We start from the raw sequence: 25,558 nt of genomic DNA, 5'->3' as shown, positions 1-25,558 counted from the left end.
AAGCGCGTCGCCACGGACCTGGTGCGTGTTGATGGCCCCAGCCCCAGCAATGTATGTTCTAGCGTAGGGGACCTGGATAGAGCACCGGCCTGCTCAAGGGAGGTATGTACAGTGGACCAGAAATACCCCAGCTTAGGGCATTGCCATAACATATGTACCAGTGTAGCATCGTCTGTATCACATCTGGGGCAGTTGCTCTTGGATGCAGGGAACATCACATGGAGGCGGTGTGGTGTCAGGTAAGCTCTGTGCAGTAACATTAGTTGTATGAACTTGTATTTGGGGTTCCTAGCTACTTTTTTGGGGAACTGTAGTATGCGCCTCCACTCAGCGTCCCGCAATGGCCTCCCTATGTCTGTTTCCCACGCCGCCCTCAGTGGCATTAGTGTGAGTGCCCTACCCGCTTTAATGCTAGCCGTGAGCCACCTGGTCAGATGGCCACCCGTTCCCATAAGGTAGAGCATTGCGACGAGAGGGTTCGTACCAGGTTCCTGCCCGTCCGGTGACCATTTGCGTGTAAGATAATGGCGGAGGCCGGCGTATAGAAGAAAGGAGCCGTCGGGGATGCCCTGTTTGGTCTGGAAGTCCTCAAACGATAACAGGTGTCCCTCTGCATAGAGGTCTCCCACATGTGTGGCACCCGCATCATGCCATGGCCCCAGTAGGGTCGTCGTAAGGGTGCCCAGGCCCAGAGGTATTCCTAACAGAGGTACCGTGGGGGCATAAGGTGTCCCGGGGGACGTGTATTTTATTGCTTTCCGCCAGTACGTAACCGCCAGTTTGAGAAGCGGCGGGGCGTTTCTAGGTAGATCCGAGCCAGGTAGTAGCAAGGTGTGCACTCTCCCCTTAGCGTGATCTTCCTTTGAAACATCAATCTCATGAAGATTACGGCCCGCCACCCAGTAAGCGAGCCATTGTAGCTGGCATGCATAATTATACGCCCTGAAGTCTGGCAAGCTCATACCTCCGGAATCAGAGGGAAGCTGTAATTTGGCCAGACCTATGCGCCGACGGCCATGACCCCACACAAGTTCGGTGAGGAGGGAATCGAGGGTCCGGAACGTTACCGCCGGGATCTGGAATGGCAGATTGGTGAAGTAATAGATGAGGCGGGGTAGCATCACCATCTTGGATATAGCCACCCTGCCTGGTATGGAGAGCGGCAATGTCAGCCAGAACTGAATTTGCGACTTCAGCGTCCTGATAGCCCTCCCTAAATTGCCATCTATCATCATGCCCGCCTCTCTATATATCTGCATCCCAAGATACCGGAAGGTGGTGTCCGCCATCTGGAAGGTGTGGGGGGCAAAAGGCAGGGGGGCCGACCCGTCCACTGCTGTAAAGGTGAACCCATAGGACTTAGATTCACTGATGGTGAGACCAGAGATGTCTCTAAAATCCTCAAAAATCCTGGAAACCGGACTCAAGTCGCCCCTCAGGTTCCTAAAATATAATATGAGGTCATCCGCATATGCAGATACTATGTGATCCGTACCATGTCGTCGTATACCATAGTGGGGGGCCAACAACCGAAGTCTACAAAGCAATGGTTCCAGGGCAAGGACGAAGAGGAGAGGGGAGAGCGGGCATCCCTGTCTGGTGCCCCGCGCTATAGCTATGGGGCCTGAAATTTGATGGGAGGTGCGTGCTCTGGCCGTGGGGGTGGTATACAGCAATTTGACCCAATCAAGGAATTCTGGCGGTATTCCGAAGCCTGCCAGTGTGGAAAACATATAGTCCCACCTCAAGGAGTCGAACGCTTGTTTTAAGTCCAGAGATATGCAGCCCTCGGAGTCCGTGATCACATTCTCTCCTAGCATGAGCTGGGCCAGACGCCTAAGGTTCATGGCCGTATTGCGGCCCGGTACAAAACCACACTGATCCGGGTGGACCAGTTGAGGCACATACTGAACGAGCCGGGACGCTAGTACCTTGCTCAATATTTTAGAATCCGTATTGAGAAGGGACAGGGGCCTGTAATCGGCCAGCTGTAGACCATCTTTGGCTGGCTTCAGGAGGGACGTGATCAACGCTTGCATGGATGATTGCAGTAGAGAGGATGTACGCAGGGCCTCCGAATAAATAGTATGCAATCGGGGCGCCAGAACATCAATAAATGTCGCGTAAAATTCAGCCGGGAGGCCATCTGTGCCAGGGGTCTTACCCCTCGGAAGGGCACGTATCGCCTGCCTAATTTCTGCTACTGAAACCGCACGTTTCAAGTCGTCTTGCTGGGTGGCAGTAAGTTGTGGTAGAGCTAAACCTTCCATGAAGGCCTCAAGGGCGGGTGCCGACATGGGCTGCGGGGGAGCGTACAGTGAAGTGTAATACTCCCGGAACGCCATATTAATCCCTATTTGGGTGGTAGCCGGGTGGCCAGATTGGTCCAAGACCCTCAAAATGGGTTGGCTGATCGGGGAGTCCCGCAATAGTCGGGCCAATAGGGGGCCGGCTCGGTCTGCTTGTGAGTGTTGCCTATTCGTAAATTCCCTGTAGTCCAGAAGCCGCAGGTCTTCCAGCAGCTCTGCGTGTCTAATATGTGCGTCTTGCAGTGGTGTAAAGGGAACATTGGTGCCCGCTGCCTCATTCTCCAGGGACGCAAGTGAGCCCTCCACCTCTTTCAGTCGGCCAATCACCTCACTTCTCCTCCCTACTTTAGTGGCCATGGCAGCCCCCCTAAGACAGACTTTGAAAGTGTCCCATTCTATCTGTCGGGAGCTGGCTGTGTGTGTATTTGTGGAAAAGTAGGTGTCAATAGTATCGGACAGGGAGGACCGGAAGACCGAATCCTCGAGGAGATCAGGAGACAGTCGCCAAGTCGGGATGGGAGCCAGTTGTCTACCCCACTGCCAGATAACCTCCACGGGGTTGTGGTCCGATAGGGTTTTCCCTATGTGTTGGGTCTGGACAATTAATGTCAAAAGGGAGCGGGAGCAAAAGACATGGTCTATTCTGGTATGAAGCTGATGCGGGGGGGAGTAAAAGGTGTATTCCCTGTCCATAGGGTGTACGCTGCGCCACACATCCGCCAAATCCCAGCCCTCAGCCCAACTCGCAAGCGCGTCTGCCTGTTTCCTGCTCTCGGTAGCCTGTAATGGGGGATGTGATCTATCTAGCCCAACATCAAGAACAGCATTGAAATCACCCCCGATGAACCAGCGAAGATCAGCCCAACCCGCAATCACCTCATTGATAGTTTGCAAGAATTCCAACTGGTTTACGTTAGGTGAGTACACACATCCAATGACAACCGCCTCCCCATCCAATAGTCCCCGTACAAACACATAGCGACCCTCCCGATCAATCCGTTGCTCTAACATCTGGAATGGAAGTGAGCCACGTAGCCAAATCGCCGCCCCCCTTGAGAATGCAGAATATGAGGTGGAAAAAAGTTGCCCTCTCCACTTCTTTCGCAGTTTTACCGCTTCAGCAGCGTTCAAATGTGTCTCTTGCATACAAGCAATCTGCGTCCCCCTGCGGTTGAGCTGCGCCAGGATCCGATGTCGCTTGTGCACTGATCCCATACCCCGCACATTCCAGGTGCACAATCGGTAATTGTTAAGAGGCCCCATCATCCTTTGTGTGATGCAATAATGCGAATCTCCTGGGTGACCCCACATGTCTTGTTGTACATAAAAATGAGAGTGTCTCGCAAACATTCAACCCCTGAACAAAAGGGTCCCTGAGCCAACGTACCCAGGAGCCAAACCATGATGCCCAACGTGGGCACAAGTCAGTCAAGTTCGTGTGCATACCGGGGGTGGTAGGCCTCCGTCGTACGACACTGAACGGTCTACTTGAGTTTGAAAGCCCACAAGATTATGGGCCCCCACACATGCAGCTCACCATACGTGAAGGAGGGGGGAATAGCCATACTTTACCACCCGGAGAGGATCAATCTCTTCATGGCTCAGAACTCCGCCGCCATCTGGGCCGTGATCTTTGGGTAGAGCTGTAAGCTGTCAACTGAGCCAGACACCTCAGTGCGGGTGTCGGTGGTGTCGGTGTGTCTGTCTCCGGGTGCTCCCGCGTCGTGGGTGGCCAGCGCTGCCTCAGTGAGACGCCGTTGCGGCGAAGGCGAAGAGTGGTCCACGGCTGTGCGTCCAAGGGGGTGCACCACTGTCGATGTTCCAGGAGAGGAATGTCGGTCGGGACTGTGAGTGGGGTTCCGTCGTCCCGGCGAGCTCCTGCGGGAGCCTCCTCGGCGGCCTGTGGGTGGGTCCTGCGACGTCGGCGGGGACAGGGTGACCTCCATCCACTCCGCTGCCTCCTCTGGCGAGTCGAAAAAATGGGACCTGTTGTTATGCAGGATTTTGAGCCGAGCAGGGAACAAAAGGGCATATTTCATGTTCCTGTCCCGTAAATTACGTTTCACCCCGAGGAAGGTGGACCTGGCCCGTTGGACAGTGGGAGTGAAATCAGGGTAGACCGATATATTCGTATCTTCAAAGCGTATCGGTGCTTCCTCCCTGGCCGCTCGGAGGACTGTGTCTCGGTCTCTGAAGTGGAGGAGACGAGCGATCAGGGGGCGAGGAGGCGCCCCCGGCTGTGGTGGCTTCGATGGTACTCTGTGGGCTCGTTCCACACTGTAGAGGGGGGTGAGGTCTCTCTGGCCCACCAGCTTCCGTAGCCAATCTTCCACGAATCGTGTGGGGTCCCTTCCCTCGCTTCTCTCCGGAATGCCCAGGATGCGGACGTTGTTGCGGCGGGCACGTCCTTCTGCATCGTCCACCCTATCCCAGAGTCTCTTCAGCTGTTTCTCCACGTTTTCCAATTTCGCGGAATGTTCCGTCTGTTGCGGGATTAGGTCGTCGAGCGCTATTTTGTGCTCCGCCACCCTGTCCGCCAACTTGTTATGATCAGCCTTCAGCAGGGACAGCCCGGTCGCCATGGTATCCATGCGAGTTTCTAGCGCTTCCCGCGTCGCGCGTATCTCATTCAGGATCAGATCCAGCTTGGCGTCCTGTGATCCCTTACCAGTCGGCGGAATGATTTCCATGTTGGAGGAGGCCAGTGGGTCGTCTGAGCCCGTCGATTGCGCGTCCATCTGTGCACCCTGGGCCCGGGGTTTGTCCCTGTGTTTGCCCATGGATCTCGTGAGCAGGGTGGCGCTGTAGTGTGTGCAGCAGTCCGCTGCAGTCCTGGCAGGTGTCTAGTAGTGGTTATGGAGGGATCACCACGTGTGGAGCTGAGGTGGAAGTAGCGAAGACCCCAGGGCTGGTAGTCGCAGTACTGGTTAATAACTCGGTGTCACAACGCCGGGGATGGGCAGGTGCGCCTCGGTAGGTCCTCAAGTAGTTATCGCCCCGCTCCACCGAGCCAGAGGTATGGAAGAAATGGCGGGGTTTAGTGCACTGTAGGGCTAGCAGCGCGGCAAGAGTCAGGGCTGTGGCGCTTGGTAAAGGGCGTCAAAGCGCTATGCGTTCTTCTCCTCCTCCGGTCCCCGCACCTGAGGACTGCGTGCTGGTAGTGCTCGCCACTCTGAGCAGGACGCCCAGGGTCTCCGGCCGGTGGTCCAGGGGCAGGCAGAGTAAGAGCGCTACGTCCCAGGGGGGACTCGCCGTGGACAAGATGGCGCAGGACCTCGATGTGGTCAGGCCGGCCTGGCAAGGAGTGTCAGAAAGCCCGCTATGGGCGGAGCTGGGCTCGTGGTGGCGGCAGGAGATCACACGGGCCGTCCGCTCGCCAGTGTGCGGCCCCGTGATAAAGCGCCGGGGTCCCGGTATCTCCGCGGGTGGGGGGAGGACAGCCCAGGAGTTCTCCCGCGTCCCGCAGGTCACCACATCAGGCAGGCAGGCCCCTGCTAATCAGCCGGGCCAGAGGGCAGCAGGGTCCCAGGACCACGCAGGGGACCACCTCTCTCACCGTAGCCCCGGTCGGGAACAATTCAGGAATCCAAGCCCGGGTTCCGACTGAACCGCGAAGAGGGCAGGGGGTAGGCCGGCCAGGCCAGTCACGCGAGGCCGGGGCTTCACGGCGTCGCACAGGCCGCCACAGGCTCCGACTTCCGAACTCGCCTGAGGAGCGGACTGCCAGGTGGAGAGCCGCACCGCTCCACTCCGCACGCCCCCAGAGACAATCCAGGTAGGGATCAGGTGCGCTGCAGGTAGGGAAATGCAGGATAATCAGCTAATATTACAGGGCTAAGGACGGAGCTGGGGAACTACACGTCCACCATTGACGGCTCCAGGCCACGCCCTGCAAAGGTGTAAATATTCGGAGCCAGATTTACAAAGCCCTTGTATAGCCCTTGCATCACGCAAGACAACGCAAGGGCTAAAGTGCGATTTTCTAAACCATGCAAATCCTCTTTGTGGGGCTCTGCGAGGCTTAGTAAGTCCATAGTAACACAAGGGAGTGCAAATTGCTGCCTTGCCTTACTCTGCATTGGGAAGGCGTTCCTTGCATCTACCCATGGATTTTTGCGCATTCCCTGAAAATAGTACGCCTTCCCAACAGAGGCATAATGAGGAAAATATCTTTATTTCAGGAAGGTGTCTATTCATGCACAAAAACAATCCTACATGTAACACAGTCACCCTTGCACCATGGCGCAAGAGGGCCTGCATTGGCATTAGGGAGCAGTCAGTCCACCAGTGCAGGGAGCGAACAGGATTGCTTAAATTCGTAGTAGGTTTGGTGCATTCCTAGACTCTCCCTGTCACGCAGCACAGCAACTTGTCTTGCTGTGTTGCATGACTTTTTCATAAATCTACCCCAAAAGTGTTTATAATTTAATGAAGATACCCTGGATAAAGAACTGCTATTACAGGTAAGTACCCTTTTTCATATGCCACATTATATTTTGCCACAGAGTTGCAAAGGAAGAGTAATCTGATTGTGAAATAAATTGCCTCCTTGCAAATATAATCAATGTCATGCAGGAAATATTTTAGGGGTTAACTAAAATTGGACTTAAGTTTTAATAGTAGGCCACTGTAGAAGGTTGTGTTGCATAGTGTCTAGTATTACCCCTGTTTCAGTTGTAAGCATTAGCATATGGCTGTGGATTCCACCTAGAGCTTAATCCATTCCTTTTCATCCACAGAAGGTTTGGGTCTGACCCTTGTAAATGGGCCAGGTCGCTGTGCTGGCCGGGTGGAGGTCTTCCATCAAAGCACTTGGGGAACCGTTTGCGATGACCATTGGGGCCTGACCAATGCTCAAGTGGTTTGCCGAGAACTAGGATGTGGTGCTGCACTGTCGGCCCCTGGTTCGGCCTTCTTTGGAGAAGGCACAGGGCCTATATGGTTGGATGATGTGAACTGCAAAGGAAATGAGGCTTCCTTGATGCACTGTACTGCTTCTTCCTTGGGGAAGCATAACTGCCGCCATGCAGAGGATGTTGGGGTTGTTTGTTCAGGTAATTATAACTGAATATATTATTACCTATACACGTCCATGTATTTATGGCTCTTTATTTATCTATGCAATTTCTGTAGAACTTTTTCCAAAGCTTTTTACCTAATTTTTTAAAGATTTTATGAACTACTGAAAAAAATACAAAGACAAGGATGAAAGTAAATAACCATTGTATATCAACGAAAATGCTGCATACATAGTGGTATAAAATTATCATACTGATTGAATAAAGCATACATATTACCTACTGGCGGTCGCATCAGTTATAGTTAACAACTAGTTTTCTAGTAAAAGTGTTTTTTGTTTTGTCAATATCTTTGACGTTATTAGACGAATCTTTGCGAAATTTTCAAAACTAATGCCCTGCTCAGGTCAGCTCCTGTCTTTTTCGGGGTGATTTGTCAAGCTGGGGCAGAGAATATATATATATATATATATATATTCTGCTCCAGTGTCCACCTTTGGGCGTGCTGCACTCTTACAGACGGGTGCACGCAAAAAATGGAGGTGGGTCCATTCAACAAATACAAGCTCCTGTCCCATAAAGAAACACGTTGCACTCGTGGGGTTGCAAGCCAAAATGTTTAATTCTGCGAGGACGCGTTTCGGCGTTTGCCTTCTTCTAGCTCGCTCAAACAAACAGCAAAAAGACAGTGTTTCTCCAAGAGTCTTTTTGAATGCTAGATCGATTCTCATTGGCAGCTGATTCTGGGAGGGAGAGGGGGATTGGTTAATCCTGTACCAATGGATGTTGCCCTCTGATCGTTGTTGCCGGCATGTTTCTTGCACTGCGGGAATTTTAGACAATTACAGTCTCGATGACAGTTCTAATGATGGTAGGTTATGCCCCCAATGGGCATCTTCGCAGTTCAATAAACCTCCCATGTTAGTTGCCACACATTTAGAACACTGTCCCGCTGAAAAGATGTTACTTTATGGCGGACCCCTCGTCGGCCACGTTGCTCCAAGGTGCCTCGCGCTGGAGTCGGTAGATTACCGTTACTCCACCAGTCTGTATGACTAGTGAACATATCAACGCTAGTACCCAAGGTGCTTCAATGGCGGTGCACATCGCCGCATATCATATTCTGCTCCAGTGTCCACCTTTGGGCGTGCTGCACTCTTACAGACGGGTGCACGCAAAAAATGGAGGTGGGTCCATTCAACAAATACAAGCTCCTGTCCCATAAAGAAACACGTTGCACTCGTGGGGTTGCAAGCCAAAATGTTTAATTCTGCGAGGACGCGTTTTGGCGTTTGCCTTCTTCTAGCTCGCTCAAACAAACAGCAAAAAGACAGTGTTTCTCCAAGAGTCTTTTTGAATGCTAGATCGATTCTCATTGGCAGCTGATTCTGGGAGGGAGAGGGGGATTGGTTAATCCTGTACCAATGGATGTTGCCCTCTGATCGTTGTTGCCGGCATGTTTCTTGCACTGCGGGAATTTTAGACAATTACAGTCTCGATGACAGTTCTAATGATGGTAGGTTATGCCCCCAATGGGCATCTTCGCAGTTCAATAAACCTCCCATGTTAGTTGCCACACATTTAGAACACTGTCCCGCTGAAAAGATGTTACTTTATGGCGGACCCCTCGTCGGCCACGTTGCTCCAAGGTGCCTCGCGCTGGAGTCGGTAGATTACCGTTACTCCACCAGTCTGTATGACTAGTGAACATATGAACGCTAGTACCCAGTGTGCTTCAATGGCGGTGCACATCGCCGCATATCATATTCTGCTCCAGTGTCCACCTTTGGGCGTGCTGCACTCTTACAGACGGGTGCATGCAAAAAATGGAGGTGGGTCCATTCAACAAATACAAGCTCCTGTCCCATAAAGAAACACGTTGCACTCGTGGGGTTGCAAGCCAAAATGTTTAATTCTGCGAGGACACGTTTCGGCGTTTGCCTTCTTCTAGCTCGCTCAAACAAACAGCAAAAAGACAGTGTTTCTCCAAGAGTCTTTTTGAATGCTAGATCGATTCTCATTGGCAGCTGATTCTGGGAGGGAGAGGGGGATTGGTTAATCCTGTACCAATGGATGTTGCCCTCTGATCGTTGTTGCCGGCATGTTTCTTGCACTGCGGGAATTTTAGACAATTACAGTCTCGATGACAGTTCTAATGATGGTAGGTTTTGCCCCCAATGGGCATCTTCGCAGTTCAATAAACCTCCCATGTTAGTTGCCACACATTTAGAACACTGTCCCGCTGAAAAGATGTTACTTTATGGCGGACCCCTCGTCGGCCACGTTGCTCCAAGGTGCCTCGCGCTGGAGTCGGTAGATTACCGTTAATCCACCAGTCTGTATGACTAGTGAACATATCAACGCTAGTACCCAGGGTGCTTCAATGGCGGTGCACATCGCCGCATATCATATTCTGCTCCAGTGTCCACCTTTGGGCGTGCTGCACTCTTACAGACGGGTGCACGCAAAAAATGGAGGTGGGTCCATTCAACAAATACAAGCTCCTGTCCCATAAAGAAACACGTTGCACTCGTGGGGTTGCAAGCCAAAATGTTTAATTCTGCGAGGACGCGTTTCGGCGTTTGCCTTCTTCTAGCTCGCTCAAACAAACAGCAAAAAGACAGTGTTTCTCCAAGAGTCTTTTTGAATGCTAGATCGATTCTCATTGGCAGCTGATTCTGGGAGGGAGAGGGGGATTGGTTAATCCTGTACCAATGGATGTTGCCCTCTGATCGTTGTTGCCGGCATGTTTCTTGCACTGCGGGAATTTTAGACAATTACAGTCTCGATGACAGTTCTAATGATGGTAGGTTATGCCCCCAATGGGCATCTTCGCAGTTCAATAAACCTCCCATGTTAGTTGCCACACATTTAGAACACTGTCCCGCTGAAAAGATGTTACTTTATGGCGGACCCCTCGTCGGCCACGTTGCTCCAAGGTGCCTCGCGCTGGAGTCGGTAGATTACCGTTACTCCACCAGTCTGTATGACTAGTGAACATATCAACGCTAGTACCCAGGGTGCTTCAATGGCGGTGCACATCGCCGCATATCATATTCTGCTCCAGTGTCCACCTTTGGGCGTGCTGCACTCTTACAGACGGGTGCACGCAAAAAATGGAGGTGGGTCCATTCAACAAATACAAGCTCCTGTCCCATAAAGAAACACGTTGCACTCGTGGGGTTGCAAGCCAAAATGTTTAATTCTGCGAGGACGCGTTTCGGCGTTTGCCTTCTTCTAGCTCGCTCAAACAAACAGCAAAAATACAGTGTTTCAGCTGTCACCGCTGCCGGCACACCTGCAGCACCGCCAAGAACACGGATCCAGCACAACCCGCCCACAAGAACACAACCGAACTAAAGACCCTGCAATGCATCCTCCTCAATGTCCGATCCCTCCACAAACACGCCACAGAAATCTGGGACCTCCTCGACAGCACAACCCCAGACGTAGCATTCTTCACCGAAACCTGGACCAACACCACCTCGGGACCGGACATCGCCATCGCCATACCCCAAGGATACAAGATCTCCAGGAAGGACCGCCCCATCCACCCAGGAGGAGGAATCGCCATCGTCCACAAATCCAGCCTCCGCCTGAGCACACTCCCTGACGAGTCCACAGAACTGATGGAACACCTTCACTTCAAGATACTGGCCAGCCCCACCTCCGCCCTCCGAGGAACCCTCATCTACCGACCCCCTGGACCCCGCGGACGCTTCGCCAACTCCATCATGGACATTATCTCCCCGCAGGCCATCGCATCCACCAACTACACCCTGCTGGGAGACCTCAACTTCCACCTCGACAATCAACTGGACCCCAACACCACATCCCTCCTGGACAACCTCCACAACATTGGACTCCGCCAGATCGTGACCGAGCCCACGCACTCAGCAGGACACACCCTCGACCCCCTCTTCACTACAGGAAACTCCATCACCTTCAGCCACACCACCGAACTCCCATGGACCGACCATCGTTGCGTCCACTTCACCTTCAGAACACCCACCATCCACAGACACCAGCACCTGCTTCCACAAAGAAACTGGACCAAAATCACCGATGACCAGCTCACCTCCTCACTCAACAACTCCACCCCAACCATCGCGGAAAACGATGACCCCAACACCGCAGCCCGAACCCTGCATAGATGGATCTCGGACAGCACCAACACCATAGCCCCCCTCAAGAAAAACAACAATACCCGTGCCAAGAAAGCCAGATGGTTTACCACCGAACTTCGAGAGTCCAGGCGCACATGCCGCCGCCTCGAAAAGGCCTGGAGAAACACCAAATCCACAGAAGCCCACAACAACTTCAGAGCCGCCACCAACGCCCACCATCAACTCATCAGAGAAACGAGGAAAAAAGCGATTGAAGACAGAATCTCCACCCACGCACACAACAGCAAGGAACTCTTCAGCATCATCAAGGAGTTCGCCCAACCCACCAGCGAGTCTACCGACATCCCTCCCTCACAAGACCTCTGCGACAAACTCAGCATCTTTTTCCACCACAAAATCAAGAGCATCTACGACAACTTCGACGAAGACAACCAACACACTGAACCCTCACCAACCACCCCCGACACCCGGAAACCAGCGATTGATGACTGGACAGCCCTCACCACCGAAGACCCACTGAAGATAATGAAGTCAATCCACTCAGGGGCCCCCATGGACCCCTGCCCCCACCACATCTTCAACAGAGCCGCCAACACCATCGCACCCATACTCCGCCAAACCATCAACCGCTCCCTGGCGACCGCCTCATTCCCCGACGACTGGAAACACGCCGAGGTCAACCCCCTCCTAAAGAAAACCTCAGCGGACCCCACCGACCTCAAAAACTACAGACCCATCTCCCTGCTCCCGTTCCCAGCGAAAGTCATCGAGAAAGCCATGAACAGCCAACTCGCCACATTCATTGAAGAACACAACATCCTCGACTCCTCCCAATCCGGCTTCAGAAAAAACCACAGTACGGAAACCGCCCTCCTCGCCGCAACAGACGACATCCGCACCTTACTGGACAAAGGAGAAACAGTAGCCCTCATCCTCCTCGACCTATCAGCGGCGTTCGACACAGTCTCCCACCGCACCCTAATACGCAGACTCTACGATGCAGGAATCCAGGACAAGGCCCTCGACTGGATCTGCTCCTTCCTCTCCAGCAGGACGCAGCGGGTCAGACTCCCCCCTTTCCTCTCGGACCCCACACCTATCACCTGCGGAGTCCCCCAGGGCTCCTCCCTCAGCCGACGCTCTTCAACATCTACATGGCTCCACTTGCCCCCATCGTCAGAACCTACGGACTCAACATCGTGTCATATGCAGACGACACCCAGCTCATCCTCTCCCTATCCAACGAGCCCAACACCGCCAGACGCAACTTTCGAGAAGGCATGGAAGCCGTCGCCAAATGGATGAAAAACAGCTGCCTACAACTAAACACCAACAAAACAGAAGTACTCATCATGGGCCCAAACCCCGACGCCTGGAGTGACACCTGGTGGCCCACCGCCCTCGGAAACCCTCCAACCCCCACAGACCACGCACGCAACCTGGGAATCATCCTGGACTCCGAGCTCAAAATGGACCGCCAGATCAACTCTGTCTCATCTTCCTGCTTCCACACCCTCCGCCTCCTTCGTAAGACCTTCAAATGGATCCCCCTCGAACACCGAAAGACAGTCACTCACGCCCTGGTCACCAGCAGACTCGACTACGGCAACGCACTCTACGCCGGAATAAACAAAAACCTCATCTGCAAGCTACAGAACATCCAGAACGCCGCCGCAAGACTGGTCCTCAACCTGCCAAAACACTGCCACATCTCCCAGCACCTGCGCACACTCCACTGGCTCCCCGTCGAGGCGAGAATCACCTTTAAGATGCTCACCCACGCACACAAGGCCCTCCACGGCACCGGACCAGCATACCTGAACAGCCGACTCAAATTCCACGCACCCCAAAGGACCCTACGATCAGCCCAGCTTTCCTACGCTGTGGTCCCCCGCACCAGAAAGACCAGATCGGGAGGCCGCTCCTTCTCCTTCCTCGCGGCCAAAGCATGGAACGCCCTTCCGCTCCACCTCAGACAGACAACATCGCTCCCCATCTTCACAAGAAACCTCAAAACATGGCTCTTCGACAGACCCCCTCCTTGATGGAATGGAACCTGCACCCCCCCAACCCCCCCCACCCCTAGCGCCTTGAGACCCTTACGGGTGAGTAGTCGCGCTTTAACAAACTCCTGATTGATTGATTGATTGATTGTTTCTCCAAGAGTCTTTTTGAATGCTAGATCGATTCTCATTGGCAGCTGATTCTGGGAGGGAGAGGGGGATTGGTTAATCCTGTACCAATGGATGTTGCCCTCTGATCGTTGTTGCCGGCATGTTTCTTGCACTGCGGGAATTTTAGACAATTACAGTCTCGATGACAGTTCTAATGATGGTAGGTTATGCCCCCAATGGGCATCTTCGCAGTTCAATAAACCTCCCATGTTAGTTGCCACACATTTAGAACACTGTCCCGCTGAAAAGATGTTACTTTATGGCGGACCCCTCGTCGGCCACGTTGCTCCAAGGTGCCTCGCGCTGGAGTCGGTAGATTACCGTTACTCCACCAGTCTGTATGACTAGTGAACATATCAACGCTAGTACCCAGGGTGCTTCAATGGCGGTGCACATCGCCGCATATTATATTCTGCTCCAGTGTCCACCTTTGGGCGTGCTGCACTCTTTCAGACGGGTGCACGCAAAAAATGGAGGTGGGTCCATTCAACAAATACAAGCTCCTGTCCCATAAAGAAACACGTTGCACTCGTGGGGTTGCAAGCCAAAATGTTTAATTCTGCGAGGACGCGTTTCGGCGTTTGCCTTCTTCTAGCTCGCTCAAACAAACAGCAAAAAGACAGTGTTTCTCCAAGAGTCTTTTTGAATGCTAGATCGATTCTCATTGGCAGCTGATTCTGGGAGGGAGAGGGGGATTGGTTAATCCTGTACCAATGGATGTTGCCCTCTGATCGTTGTTGTCATCGAGACTGTAATTGTCTAAAATTCCTGCAGTGCAAGAAACATGCCGGCACATGTATCGTTATATGTAGACCAATTGTTAGGTGCGGCATTGGTGTGAAATGCTTTTCCACCATAAGCATTAACCAAAGACAGTCTGTCCACGGGCGGTGTTACAGAATGTCACATCCATAAGAAACAAAAACACCAGCGCACTTCATATCAAGTCACTATTATCCTTGTGCATTCAGCACCATTCTTCAATTTGCATTCTTGCACAGACACTTCTTTTCAGTCCAAGGGAATCATGTAGTGTAGATAAATTTGAATTTGTATTTCTTTTAAAACCAGAGTGCTTCACAGCTGTTTTAAAAGAAATCAAAATTAAATTTTTTGTAATATATATATAATATATATGTTATATATATGAAATATATTTATATATGTATATATGGTTTTAAAACAGCATTTTGCAATTTATTGAATCGTATGTTTACATAGGCACTTTGCACTTTAATATGTTTTACAAACAATTATTCTTGTTGTAGATATATTTTATATAGTGCTGTTTGATTTTTCAAATGGGCAAAAATGTTACTTTTATCGATGTTTGTTTTAGTGCTATATCATATGTAGCGCACATTGTTGTATTTTGTACAATGAGAATAACATGCATTATAAGATGGCCGTCTCCATTCGCGAAACAGTACTACAAGACATGTCTGTTTTCTATGTCTATACCTTATACTGTGTTGGTGCCAAATGGATGTTTAAATTCACTGTTTTAGCCTCCCCGTTTGTTTAGTGAGCAAGGACACAGCCTCCTGTCCGAAATACGTCTGAGGCATGCACCGTTCCACTAATATAATATAAAATAAATAAAATCTGATACCGGCATACTTTGAGTCCGTGTTTCCGTTCTGTGCGACGAGGCACTAGGGAAGCGTGGAGTCGATATATATATTCTACTGGTGGTCGCCAGTAGATAGTTATAGTTAGTTATAGTTAGGACCTAGTTTCCATGGGAAAAGCGTTTTTTCTTTTCCCAATAACTTTGGCGCCGGTTGACGAATCTTTGCGAAAAATTCAAAACTTGTGGCCCGCTCCAGTCATCTCCTATCCTGATAGTTTCTGGGTGATTCAGTAAGCGGGGGTCGAGAAAAAAGGGGGTCCAAAAACATGTTTTATCCATGTTATTTTCCATAGGAAACTTTAGACACGGCTACAGCCCAAACTGCTGAACAGAATTACACCAAATTTGGGAAAAAGGTAGCCCTTGTTTCAGGAAGAACTCTTTTTGTTAAATGGTGCCAATCCGTTCAGTAGTTCCTTAGAAATTAAAAAAAAAGATTTCGGAAAATGAATTTCCCATAGGAAATTTTAGACACGGCTACAGCTCGAACTGCTGAGCGGAATTACACCAAATTTAGCAAAAAGGTAGCACTTGGTTCAGAAAGCGCCCTTTTCGTTAAATGGTGTAAATCTGTTCAGTAGTTGCTGAGAAAATCAAAAAATAAAAGTTTCGAAATTTAGAGGCGCGGTGGATCCGCTGACCCTCCCGACCACGAGCTTCATTCTAATTGGCTGTCAACACTCCAAACCAGGAAGTGTTGGCAGCCATCTTGTGACACGGTAGAACCGAGTCACAAGAAAACAGGTAAATAAAGGTGACAAAAAGAAAAGGGGGCAGGGTAGAAACACCCTGACCCCCTAGGCCTGCTCAGAGGGTCCCACAAGTACCCCCAGAGCCCAAAAATATCTTTTTTTATTTAAAAATCGGCAAGATTCACTCACCCACTGCGCTTTGTTATTATTTAGCCCTCGGGTGGGCCAGCTCCCGGGGGCATGTAATATTGTAATGGAGGGGGCCCAGGGAGGCCCCCGCAGCCCCAGGGACCGCCGCCCCAGGGCTTGTTTCTTTTAATGTGGGTTGGGGGGACATAGCCCCCCCAAGCCCCGGGGACCGCCACCTCCCCGGGGCACTAATATTTAAATGCGGGGGTCCATTACGTACCTCCGAACTCCAGGGACCACCACCTCCCCAGGGCTGTGTATTATGTGGGAGGGGGGCCGTGCGGCCCCCCTCCTGGAGCTGCATGTCAGCAGCTCCCCATGTGGAAAAGCAATGCTGGCTCCTGCAGGACGGTGGGAGCCGGCGGGACGGTGGGGGCATTGCGGCTCCCCACGGTCCCCAACCGATAGGGCCTGCCCTGTGGGATGGGATCCCCAGGGCTAGAAGTGGCCCGGGAGGGGGGGCCACGCGGCCACCCTCCCCAAAAATAAAAAAATAAAAAATAAGGCCGTCCCTGGGCCAATAGAGGCCTCAGGAGGAGGGCCATGCCGCCCCCCTCCATTTAAAAACAAAAGCAAAAAACAAAAAACTTAAAACTCGACACGGGGCACGTTTGCACAGTGGTAAAGGGAAGGGACGGGCCTGAGGTGACGTGTGCATATACGCCCTGTGGCACGTTTTAAGTTGGGGAATTAATTCCCCTTCAATCCTGAGGGCCCCTGGGGGCCAAATAGCCCACCAGGTACCTCCAGAATGCGCCACAGGCCTGCATTGCAGAGAGGTGTCCGGGCCACACCCCTTTTTACATCTCTCTGCAACGCAGCTCTGTGGCGCTAGCTGGAGGTACCTGGTGGGCTAGTTGGACCCCAGGGACCCTCAGGATTCAAGGGGACTTAATCCCCCAATTTACAACGAGCCAGGGGGCGCGTTTGCAGAGTGGTGGAGAAAGTGGGCATGTCCTTTGTCTACCTCTCACCAATCCCACTGCGTGGTGCTTACTGGAGGTAAAAGGTAGGCTAGTTGGCCCCTACAGGACCCCCAGCAGTGAAGGGAACTTCAATCCCCATCCAAGAGCATGCCAGGGAGCGGGTTTGTAGAGTGGTGGGCAAAGTGGGCATGGCCTGGTACGAGTACTTACCAATGCTGCTGTGTGGGACTGACTGGAGGTAAAAGTTTGAGAAGTTGGCCCCCAAGGATGTCCTCGGGCCAACTACCCCTCTTGTTACCTCCGAGTAAGTCCCACACAGTGGGATTGTTAAGACGTCTTCGGAGATCAGGGCCCCCTTCCTCTACCACTCTGCAAACGTGCCTAGTGGCAGACTACAGGATGGGGAATGAAGTTCAATTTAGTCCTGAGGGAGTTTGGGGGCCAAGAATCCCTCCTGGTACGTCCTACACAGCGGAATTCCTGAGCGTTGGTTGGAAATGCAACTACTAGTTAAAGTAGCATATTTCTGCACCTCTGACTTAGAGGTAGTTTTAATCCCCTTGCCCTATTATGTACTAGGGCCTTACAGAGGAGGTCATGCTAATCACAGGGGTACTCCAACGCATAGTTTTCTCTAGTGTATGTAGGTGTTTTCACTGTATTTTGGCATAGCACTGGCCCTAGGCCTGGTTAGTCAGAGTCAGTTACCACCAGTACCCGTCTGAAAAAGTTGTGGGCACAGGATGATTTTGCAACAAGGCCTCTTTCTGCTCCTCTGTTGGTTCTGCACATGTCTTGCTTCTTCATGCACTTGTCTTCATCTTTGTGGACTTCTGTTGCTTCTTTCTGCAGTTCTTTTGCTTCTTTGTCTGCATTTTGTCTTCTTTCTTCACATGTCCTACCTCTGTAGGCATAGTTAGAAAACTAGCATTTAAAAACTTCAGAAATTCTCTTTAAAAAACCATAGGTTTTCAGGCACGTTATAGTTAGAAATGAGCATTTAAAAAACCCTTTGAAATTCTCTAAAAAAAAATAGGTTTCAGGCACGTTATAGTTAGACATTATCATTTAAAAAACCTTATAAATTCACTGAAAAAACCATAGGTTTCAGGGGCCTTATAGGTCATTTCGCTCGCACAAAACCATAGAAATTCCCCCGTTATAGTTAGTTCAGCTAACAATAACTCGCGCCCCCGCAACACACTGCTGATGACATCACATATTACATTACTCATGACATGGTCAGTGACATCACTGATGATATCTCAAATGATAATATGCCTGCCAGGCACCGCCACAGTATACGTGCCCCAGCTCCGCCCGGCTGGCAATCGTAATGATTGCCAACCGGCAGAAAAGCAGAGGACTGGCTTTTCGTCCACCACGGTACCCACCGCCATTGTAATGTGGCGGTGGGTAAATCAGGTTATGATGGCGGGCGGATCCACCCGCCATCGTAATCAGCCCCTATGTGTGGATACATTTTTTGAGGTTTATTGGATTTACAATGATCCCATGGAGTGACAAAGAAAATTTCCAAAAGTTCCATGTTACTACTAGCACTGCCTTGGGTAGGCTGGCTCATGTAAGCTCACCGGAGCAGCCTCCAACTCTAGTAACTGTCTCTCTTGATATCATAGGCAATGGCAACCCGCAATTTCAAGACTGGGTGGCTGTCTAATATTTCTTCCGGCTTAGCTGTTACACCAATACCCCCGCATGTTGTTCTACAAAACCAAGAGCATGCTAGTGTTGCAATTTCGAGAGCACAAAAGAGGTCTGCATGTAGTTCTATCTCGCAAAAGGTGCCTCAACATCGTCAACCAGAACCTGCAACCAAGAGAAAGCGAGGAGGAGCTCCCCAGAGGAACAGAAAAAAAGCTAAAATTCCAAAATGTACAAAGCCCGGAGAGCCGACAGCTATTGGAATGTCAACTAGTCCTGAACCACCCAAGCCAGTCGCCCGAGTGAGCACGATTACTCCAAACTGTGGTGATGGTAATTCAATTCAGATAGGAACAGACATTTGGTCTAAACTGGAAACTTTATTCACCAATTCATGCCTTACCCTCTACGACAGACTTAACTCTATAGAAGAAAGACTCTTGCATCTTGAATCTCTTCTTGTATCCAACCACGCTAAGGACACTATGCGGGTAGTAGGGGGCACTGGGAATTTTGTGATGGCAACAAATGTAACTTGCAACTCTTATGTTTCTAGCAATCTACCCCATCCGCCCCCTCCCAACCCATCTCTTAACCTATCTTTAGCCCCAACTAGTGAAAATGTTATACCGAACACCACAACAACATGTGGAAGCGTGGTAAATGATGGGGGTGGAGCAAACGAGAATATGAATCCAGCAATGCTGTCTGAGGAGGGTGGTACGATGCATGGTTCAGAGAAAACAGCGAGATCACGTACTCCGTTAAGAGGTGCCGTGACTACTCACGCATCAAAGACAGCATTTCCGGGTATAGATCTTCCACCGGAGTCAATACCGTATGTTGTGGTACTAGTAGGGGTTCCTGCATTGAACCAAGGCATAGATGAGTCATATATCGCTCTCAAAAATAAATGTATCCACTGGTTGAATTATAACAGGCCTCTCCCCATACAGGCTTCCAGTGAAATCCTCTTTGCCTGTAGAGTAAATTGGGTGGGGCAACGAAAGAAACATATTGAGGGTGACTGTATTCTGATTAATTTCAGAAACAGGTGGGTGGTCAAGCACATATGTAATTGGTATCAACACAAATACAGTCTCTTCCCCTAACCTATTTTTACCCTCCCACTCCACATAACCTCATCCCGATTCCAAAGAGAGGAGGCCAGTCTCGGGGTAATTGGGATAGCTGGGGACCAAGAGTCCGGACACGTAATAGAAACTTTGGTGAAGATACCAATGATATCCCCCTATCAATTGCATTCCCGTAAGAAATAGATTCAGTATTCTGGATCAGGTAGATTGACAATTTAGGAGTGCGAGAGACCACCAAAGGGATGTACTGATGATAGCAGGGAGGATACAGGGGGGTGGGGGGGGGGGGGGGGGGTAGTGTGGACGACGGTGTCCCGTCCGGCACTTTACCATTATTAATACGGGATGGTGTAGCCACAGTTGTACCTCCTCTTCCAGCTAGGGGGGGTTCTGATACAGAACTGGAGGTGGAGAAGGCAGAGCACAATCGGGCAGGATTGTATCCTGGTGGCTTGCCAGCTAAGGATGATGGATGCACTGAGGTACACCAGAATACCCGATTGCTGGAGGCTAATGCCAATATTAAAATTCTGTCCTGGAATCTGGCGGGTATTAAAAACAAATTATCTTGCCCAGACTGGGGACTTTTCGTAGAAAACTGTGATGTTTGCCTGTTCCAGGAGACGTGGGCTCGGGAGGAATATCAGAGAACAGGCTTTGCTTCTTTTAACATACTGGCCACCATGAAGGGTAGGGGAAGACCCTCGGGTGTACTAAGTACTTGGGTGGACACCCACCTTGGTGCCAAAGCCGAGCAGATCCCAACTAAATCTGATGATGTACAATGTGTTCTCTTAACAATGCCCGCAAAAAAAACACAAATTGCCTTACTTAACTTTTATCCAAGACCTTTACAGATTGGGCAGGAATCTGGAGCTATTGAATATTTGAGACAGTTTATATTAACTCTTGACCCAGCAGTTGCCCTGATAGTAGGGGCGATTTTAATTGTCATTTTGAGCCACTAAACACTCTAATTCTAGATGGCCCTGCTGATGAGGATCAGTACTGGCATATACCTGATCCCCAGATTCTACCCGTTAAAGCTTGGACGTTGCTGGTCTTACAACTAAATTCACTTACCCTGGCATCTTCACTTAGGGCATGCAATGGGAGGACCAAATCCGATAGACCAGGTCAGCCCACTTTTAATAGAGAAGGGCATAACTCGCTCCTGGACTATATCCTGGTTGAAACTAGGTCCTGGGATAGGGTTTTAGACTTCCAGATCCACCGGAGACAAGATAGCGACCATAATGCCCTAGTAATGACCCTTAAACCGGGGAGTATGGGTCTCTCTAATCCTCCACAAGCGCCTAATCAAGCAGAAAATGTATTGTCTCTAGCGAACAACAGGCAGAGAGTGAGGTGGTGTCATTTCCAGAAATCTCCAACTAAAATGGCAAACATCTACCAACAGGTCCTACCATACGTATTAGAAATGGGTGAGGTAGGTGGAATGGACATACAAATAGGGCCTGCGTATAGGCCCCTAATAATCCACAAACAGTTGACGTAAAAAATTACTTGATGTCTTTTATCTGGTAGGAAAGCAAAGGGTGAAAAACGACTCAGCCTACCCTTGGTTCAATCTTAATTGTCGTGAGGCCAAACTAGAACTGCTAACTGCAGTAAAGGCGAAGGATAGTCTAGCAATTAAGCAACGTAGGACTAGGTATAAGCAGATTATTCTCCATGCAAAGAAAAATTGGGAAGCCGAGAAGTGGGAAGACCTTAGGAATGCCCTGCATGAAAAAGACCTGAAAGCATTTTGGGCAATAGTCAGCACGGGGGCAGTGTGGGGGTGACCCGCCGAGGAAACCCAACATAGCCTCAGCAGTTTGGGAAGCACAGTTTGGGGCACTGTATTCTGACTCGGGAAATGACGGTACTTTCTCTTCTCCATCAAACCCCTTCCAGGAGTATAGATTGGAAGGGGTGTGGGAGATCACTTTTTGCGAAGTAAAATCCGCCATTGATAAATTACAACCTAATAAAGCGCCAGGTTTAGATAAGCTACCCGGGGATCTTTTCTGGATGGAACCGAAAATCTGGGGTCCGTATCTGTGTGCCCTGTTCAATGCTATCTTAAAGGGTATGGATCCGCCGGATACCTGGCGCATGGCGGAGATAGTCCTGATATACAAAAAAGGTTGTCCTCTCTCACTGTCCAACTATAGGCCTATTAGCCTAATAGATACCACTCAAAAACTTATGGGACAGGTTATTTTATGTTTAAATTTATTTTATTAGTTTGAAGGATAAACAGAAAGGACACATAGCGCAGACAAGCCCACCAAATTAGATAAAGGACATATTGGCGGAACCACTCCAAAGCATCGAGCGCATATCTCGTAAAGATGGTGAGGCCCCACCAATGTTCACTTGTTGTGTCCTTCAGATGAGTCGTGGCATCTAGTAATAAGCGTCCATGAAGCCTAAGTATTAAACATAAAAGGATCAAACCTCCCTCCCGGCCCCCAAAAACTCCCCCCTCCCCAACCAGTGTGCCGAGTCTCATTAGCGTGGATGTTCTCTGTGACAGCATAATTACAGGGTTTCTTGCTCAGAATCAGTGGTGGCGTGATGTGGGTCTGACAGGCACAGCAGACGAAGGTATCGTGGGCACGTGATTTTATTAAACTGTTGAGAGAGAAGTATGAGTAATGGTTGCCAAACAGTGCGGAATGTGGCTGAAGACTGAGTGATTGTAGCCTGGATGCGTTCCATCCCTAAAGTGAACCAAATCTTATGTAACCAGCCCGTGTGTGTGGGCTTAGCATTAGTCCCCCAAAGGGAGAGGATGTGTTGGGAGGCGGCCTGTAACGCCAGACCCATTTGACGGCCTCGTATCAATTTCATAGGGAACGTGAGTGCATTTGGGAGACCAAAAATAGTATAGGCTGGGAACCGCAGGATTTCGGTTTCGAAGGAGCTGTCTATATCATTAAAAACTGTTGTCCAGTTTGCCTTGACTTCTTTGCAATCCCATAGGAGATGTGTCAGGGTGCCCGCCTCCCCACACCCCCTCCAATAGGACGTGCTCCGGGAAGGGTTGCCCTTGTGGAGCCTGATGGGTGTAAGATACCAATACGTGGCTAGCTTCACCGCTGACTCCTTACCCGCTGTATTCCTAGCCGTGTGGGTGGCCCTATAATAGACCGACCGCCATTCCTGGGATGTCAGTGTCCTCCCGTGCTCCCCCTCCCATCTTCTCTGCCCCGCCGTACGGTGCATCTCAGAGGGAGGAACAGTATCCTGTGATAAGGCCATGGTCCGATGCTTTTGTAACCAGCCATTTCTCAAACTCAGTCATGCGTATGCCAACAAAAGGACTAACCTCAGGTTGTGTGAGCCAATGCCTGAGCTGGAAATATTAAAAAAGCTGAGGTGAGGCGATGTCATACCCGTGAGGCAGCTCGGTGAATGGGATAAAGCCCTCTAAATCAAAGAGATGGCCCACCAATCTACATCTAGAGCCTCTCCATTGCGAGAACGAGCGAGGGTCAGCACCAGGGGGAAACTCCGGGTTGTCTAATAGAGGAGTGAGGGGTGAGGGGGAGGTTGTAAGCTCTCGTCTGATGGCAACCGGGTCCCACACTTGCAGGACAGCGCGTGTGATGGGGAGTTTTGGAGATAGCGCGGTCTGTGCTGGCGGCGAAGAAAGGGCACCTTCCACAAAGATGTTTCGGCCATAGGTCTGTCTTGGAAGAGCCATCTCTTCTCCGATTCGGGCCAAGACCACTCCACTAAATGCCTCAGCTGTGCCGCCTGGAAATATTGGAGTACGTTGGGGATCCCCAGCCCCCCCTCATCCAGTCCCCTGTAAGGCAAATGTTTGTCCATGGGCGGTCTCTTGCCCCCCAGACAAAGTGCTGAATCGCTGCTTGCATAGTTTTAATAGACCCAACAGGCGGGATAACAGGGATTGTCTGGAAGACGTATAGTATCTTGGGAAGTGCCGACATCTTCACCGCTGCGACCCGTCCCAGCAGAGAGAGCGGCTGTTTTGCCCAAAGCTCCAGATCCCATCAAATCTGCGAGGTGAGGTTGGCATAGTTCAGAGTCACCGTTTGGTCGGTGGACGGCGTAAGAGTAATACCCAGATATGGGAGTTGCATCTGGGTTGAGAGCCCCCCTCCACACGAGGGCGGGCCTCCCCGGGTAGCAACATTTTTACCGAGGGGTAAGATCAGAGATTTCTCTCTATTCATTCTAAGGCCTGACACTGTGTCAAAGGCCTCAATCTCCTCCAAAAAGGCAGGCCCTGAGCTGTGCGGGAGCAATGAGGGCCGCCAGGACGTCGTCCGTGTACAGGCCGATGGGATGGGGCTCTCTCCCGAAGGTTATGCCCCGGATGTCAGGGTTGTCGGGCACTCTCTGTGCTAATGGCTCAATGCAGGGTGCAAACAGGAGGGGGGAGAGGGGACACCCCTGCCTGGTGCCACGCTGAATGTCAAAGGGGATGGAGCATAGACCATTAAGACGGACTCGCGCTTGTGGGTGATAGTAGCAGTTTGCAATCCAAGCCATAAAGCGCTCACCCACCCCGAAGTGCAGTAACACCTTCCTTAAAACCCCCCAATCCACCCCATCAAACGCTTTCTCAGCGTCGATGGCCAGGAGTACTGAGTCTGATTGCTGGAAATGGGCTTTATCAATCAAGTGGAGGACGTGTTTGGTGTTGTCACTACACTGTCTGCCGGGGATAAATCCTGATTGGTCTGGTTCAATGATCCCAGGGAGACACGGTCCCAGCCTCGAGGCTAAAATACCAGTGAAGAATTGAGGTCAAGATTAAGGAGGGAAATGGGCTGGAAAGCGGAGCAGCAAGTTGCATCTTTGCCCGGCTTGAGTAGAACAATCACATCCGCCTCCAGCATGTCGGGCGGGATGGAGCCGGGTCCCAAAATTAATTAAAAAGCTTCGTAAGGTACCGTGCAAACAACGGGCAAAAAGTTTTGTAAAAACCGGCGGAAAAGCCGCCAGGGCCCGGAGATTTTAGGGGTTTAAGACGGTAAATGGCACTGATCAGCTCTTAGATTCGTATAGGCACATCAAGAGCGCCCGTGTTCGCTGAGTTCAGCGCAGTAATTGCCGCGTCCCGCAGATAAGTGTCCGCATCCGTCTCAGGTATGGGGTCTGTCTTGTAAAGGGACGCATAGTAATCTCTAAACGCCCCCGCTATTTGAGCTTCGTCTCGGAGCTCCCCCCCCCTCGCAGGGATAAGATTTTTGAGTGATGGACTTTAGCCCAAAGTGCGCTCGCAAGGAGGCGTCCTGTCCTGTTTCCCCCTACATAATATGTATGTCAGAGGCGGAGGGCCGCGTATTCGGCTCGATCCGTGTCCAAACCCGCTACTTGTGCTCTGGCAACTTTCAATTGTTTCCATATTCTTGGGGCCCTCGTACGGCTGTGGACTTTTTCCAGCTCTACCACTTTGGCAGTGAGAGCATCCCGTTTTTCCGTTCATTCTTTGGCTTTCGCCGTTGCCACTGCAATAAGCCCTACCCGCACCACAGCGTTTAACGCCCCCCACACTGCCATTACAGGTTTATCAGGGCGGTCATTAACCGTAAGGTAGTCAGTGATGCGCTGGTGGATTTGCTATCTCTGCGCGTTGTAGGGGGGGGGTTCCCTCAGCCTCCATCGGCCAGGTTGGATTCCTGACCGTGGGGACTCTGATCGTGATTTCTACTACTGCGTAATCGGAAATGGCCGCCGGGAT

At 50.8% G+C, this 25,558-nt stretch overlaps 1 protein-coding gene across 2 annotated transcripts in view; it reads left to right on the top strand.

The window, feature by feature from the left end:
* Window positions 1-25,558, top strand: part of LOC144770376 (scavenger receptor cysteine-rich domain-containing group B protein-like) — a 417,105-nt gene that overhangs the window by 254,754 nt on the left and 136,793 nt on the right. For both annotated transcript variants that reach the window (XM_078654845.1, XM_078654846.1), the window contains one exon: window positions 7,049-7,363. In XM_078654845.1, the coding sequence (XP_078510971.1) occupies window positions 7,049-7,363 (315 nt within the window). The remainder of the gene's footprint in view (window positions 1-7,048; window positions 7,364-25,558) is intronic.

The sequence above is a fragment of the Lissotriton helveticus genome, chromosome 7 (genome assembly GCF_964261635.1).
Source record: "Lissotriton helveticus chromosome 7, aLisHel1.1, whole genome shotgun sequence".
Classification (NCBI taxonomy): Eukaryota; Metazoa; Chordata; class Amphibia; order Caudata; family Salamandridae; genus Lissotriton; species Lissotriton helveticus.
The sequence above is the reverse complement of the archived record's forward strand: the minus strand, read 5'-3'. Positions and strand labels throughout refer to the sequence as shown.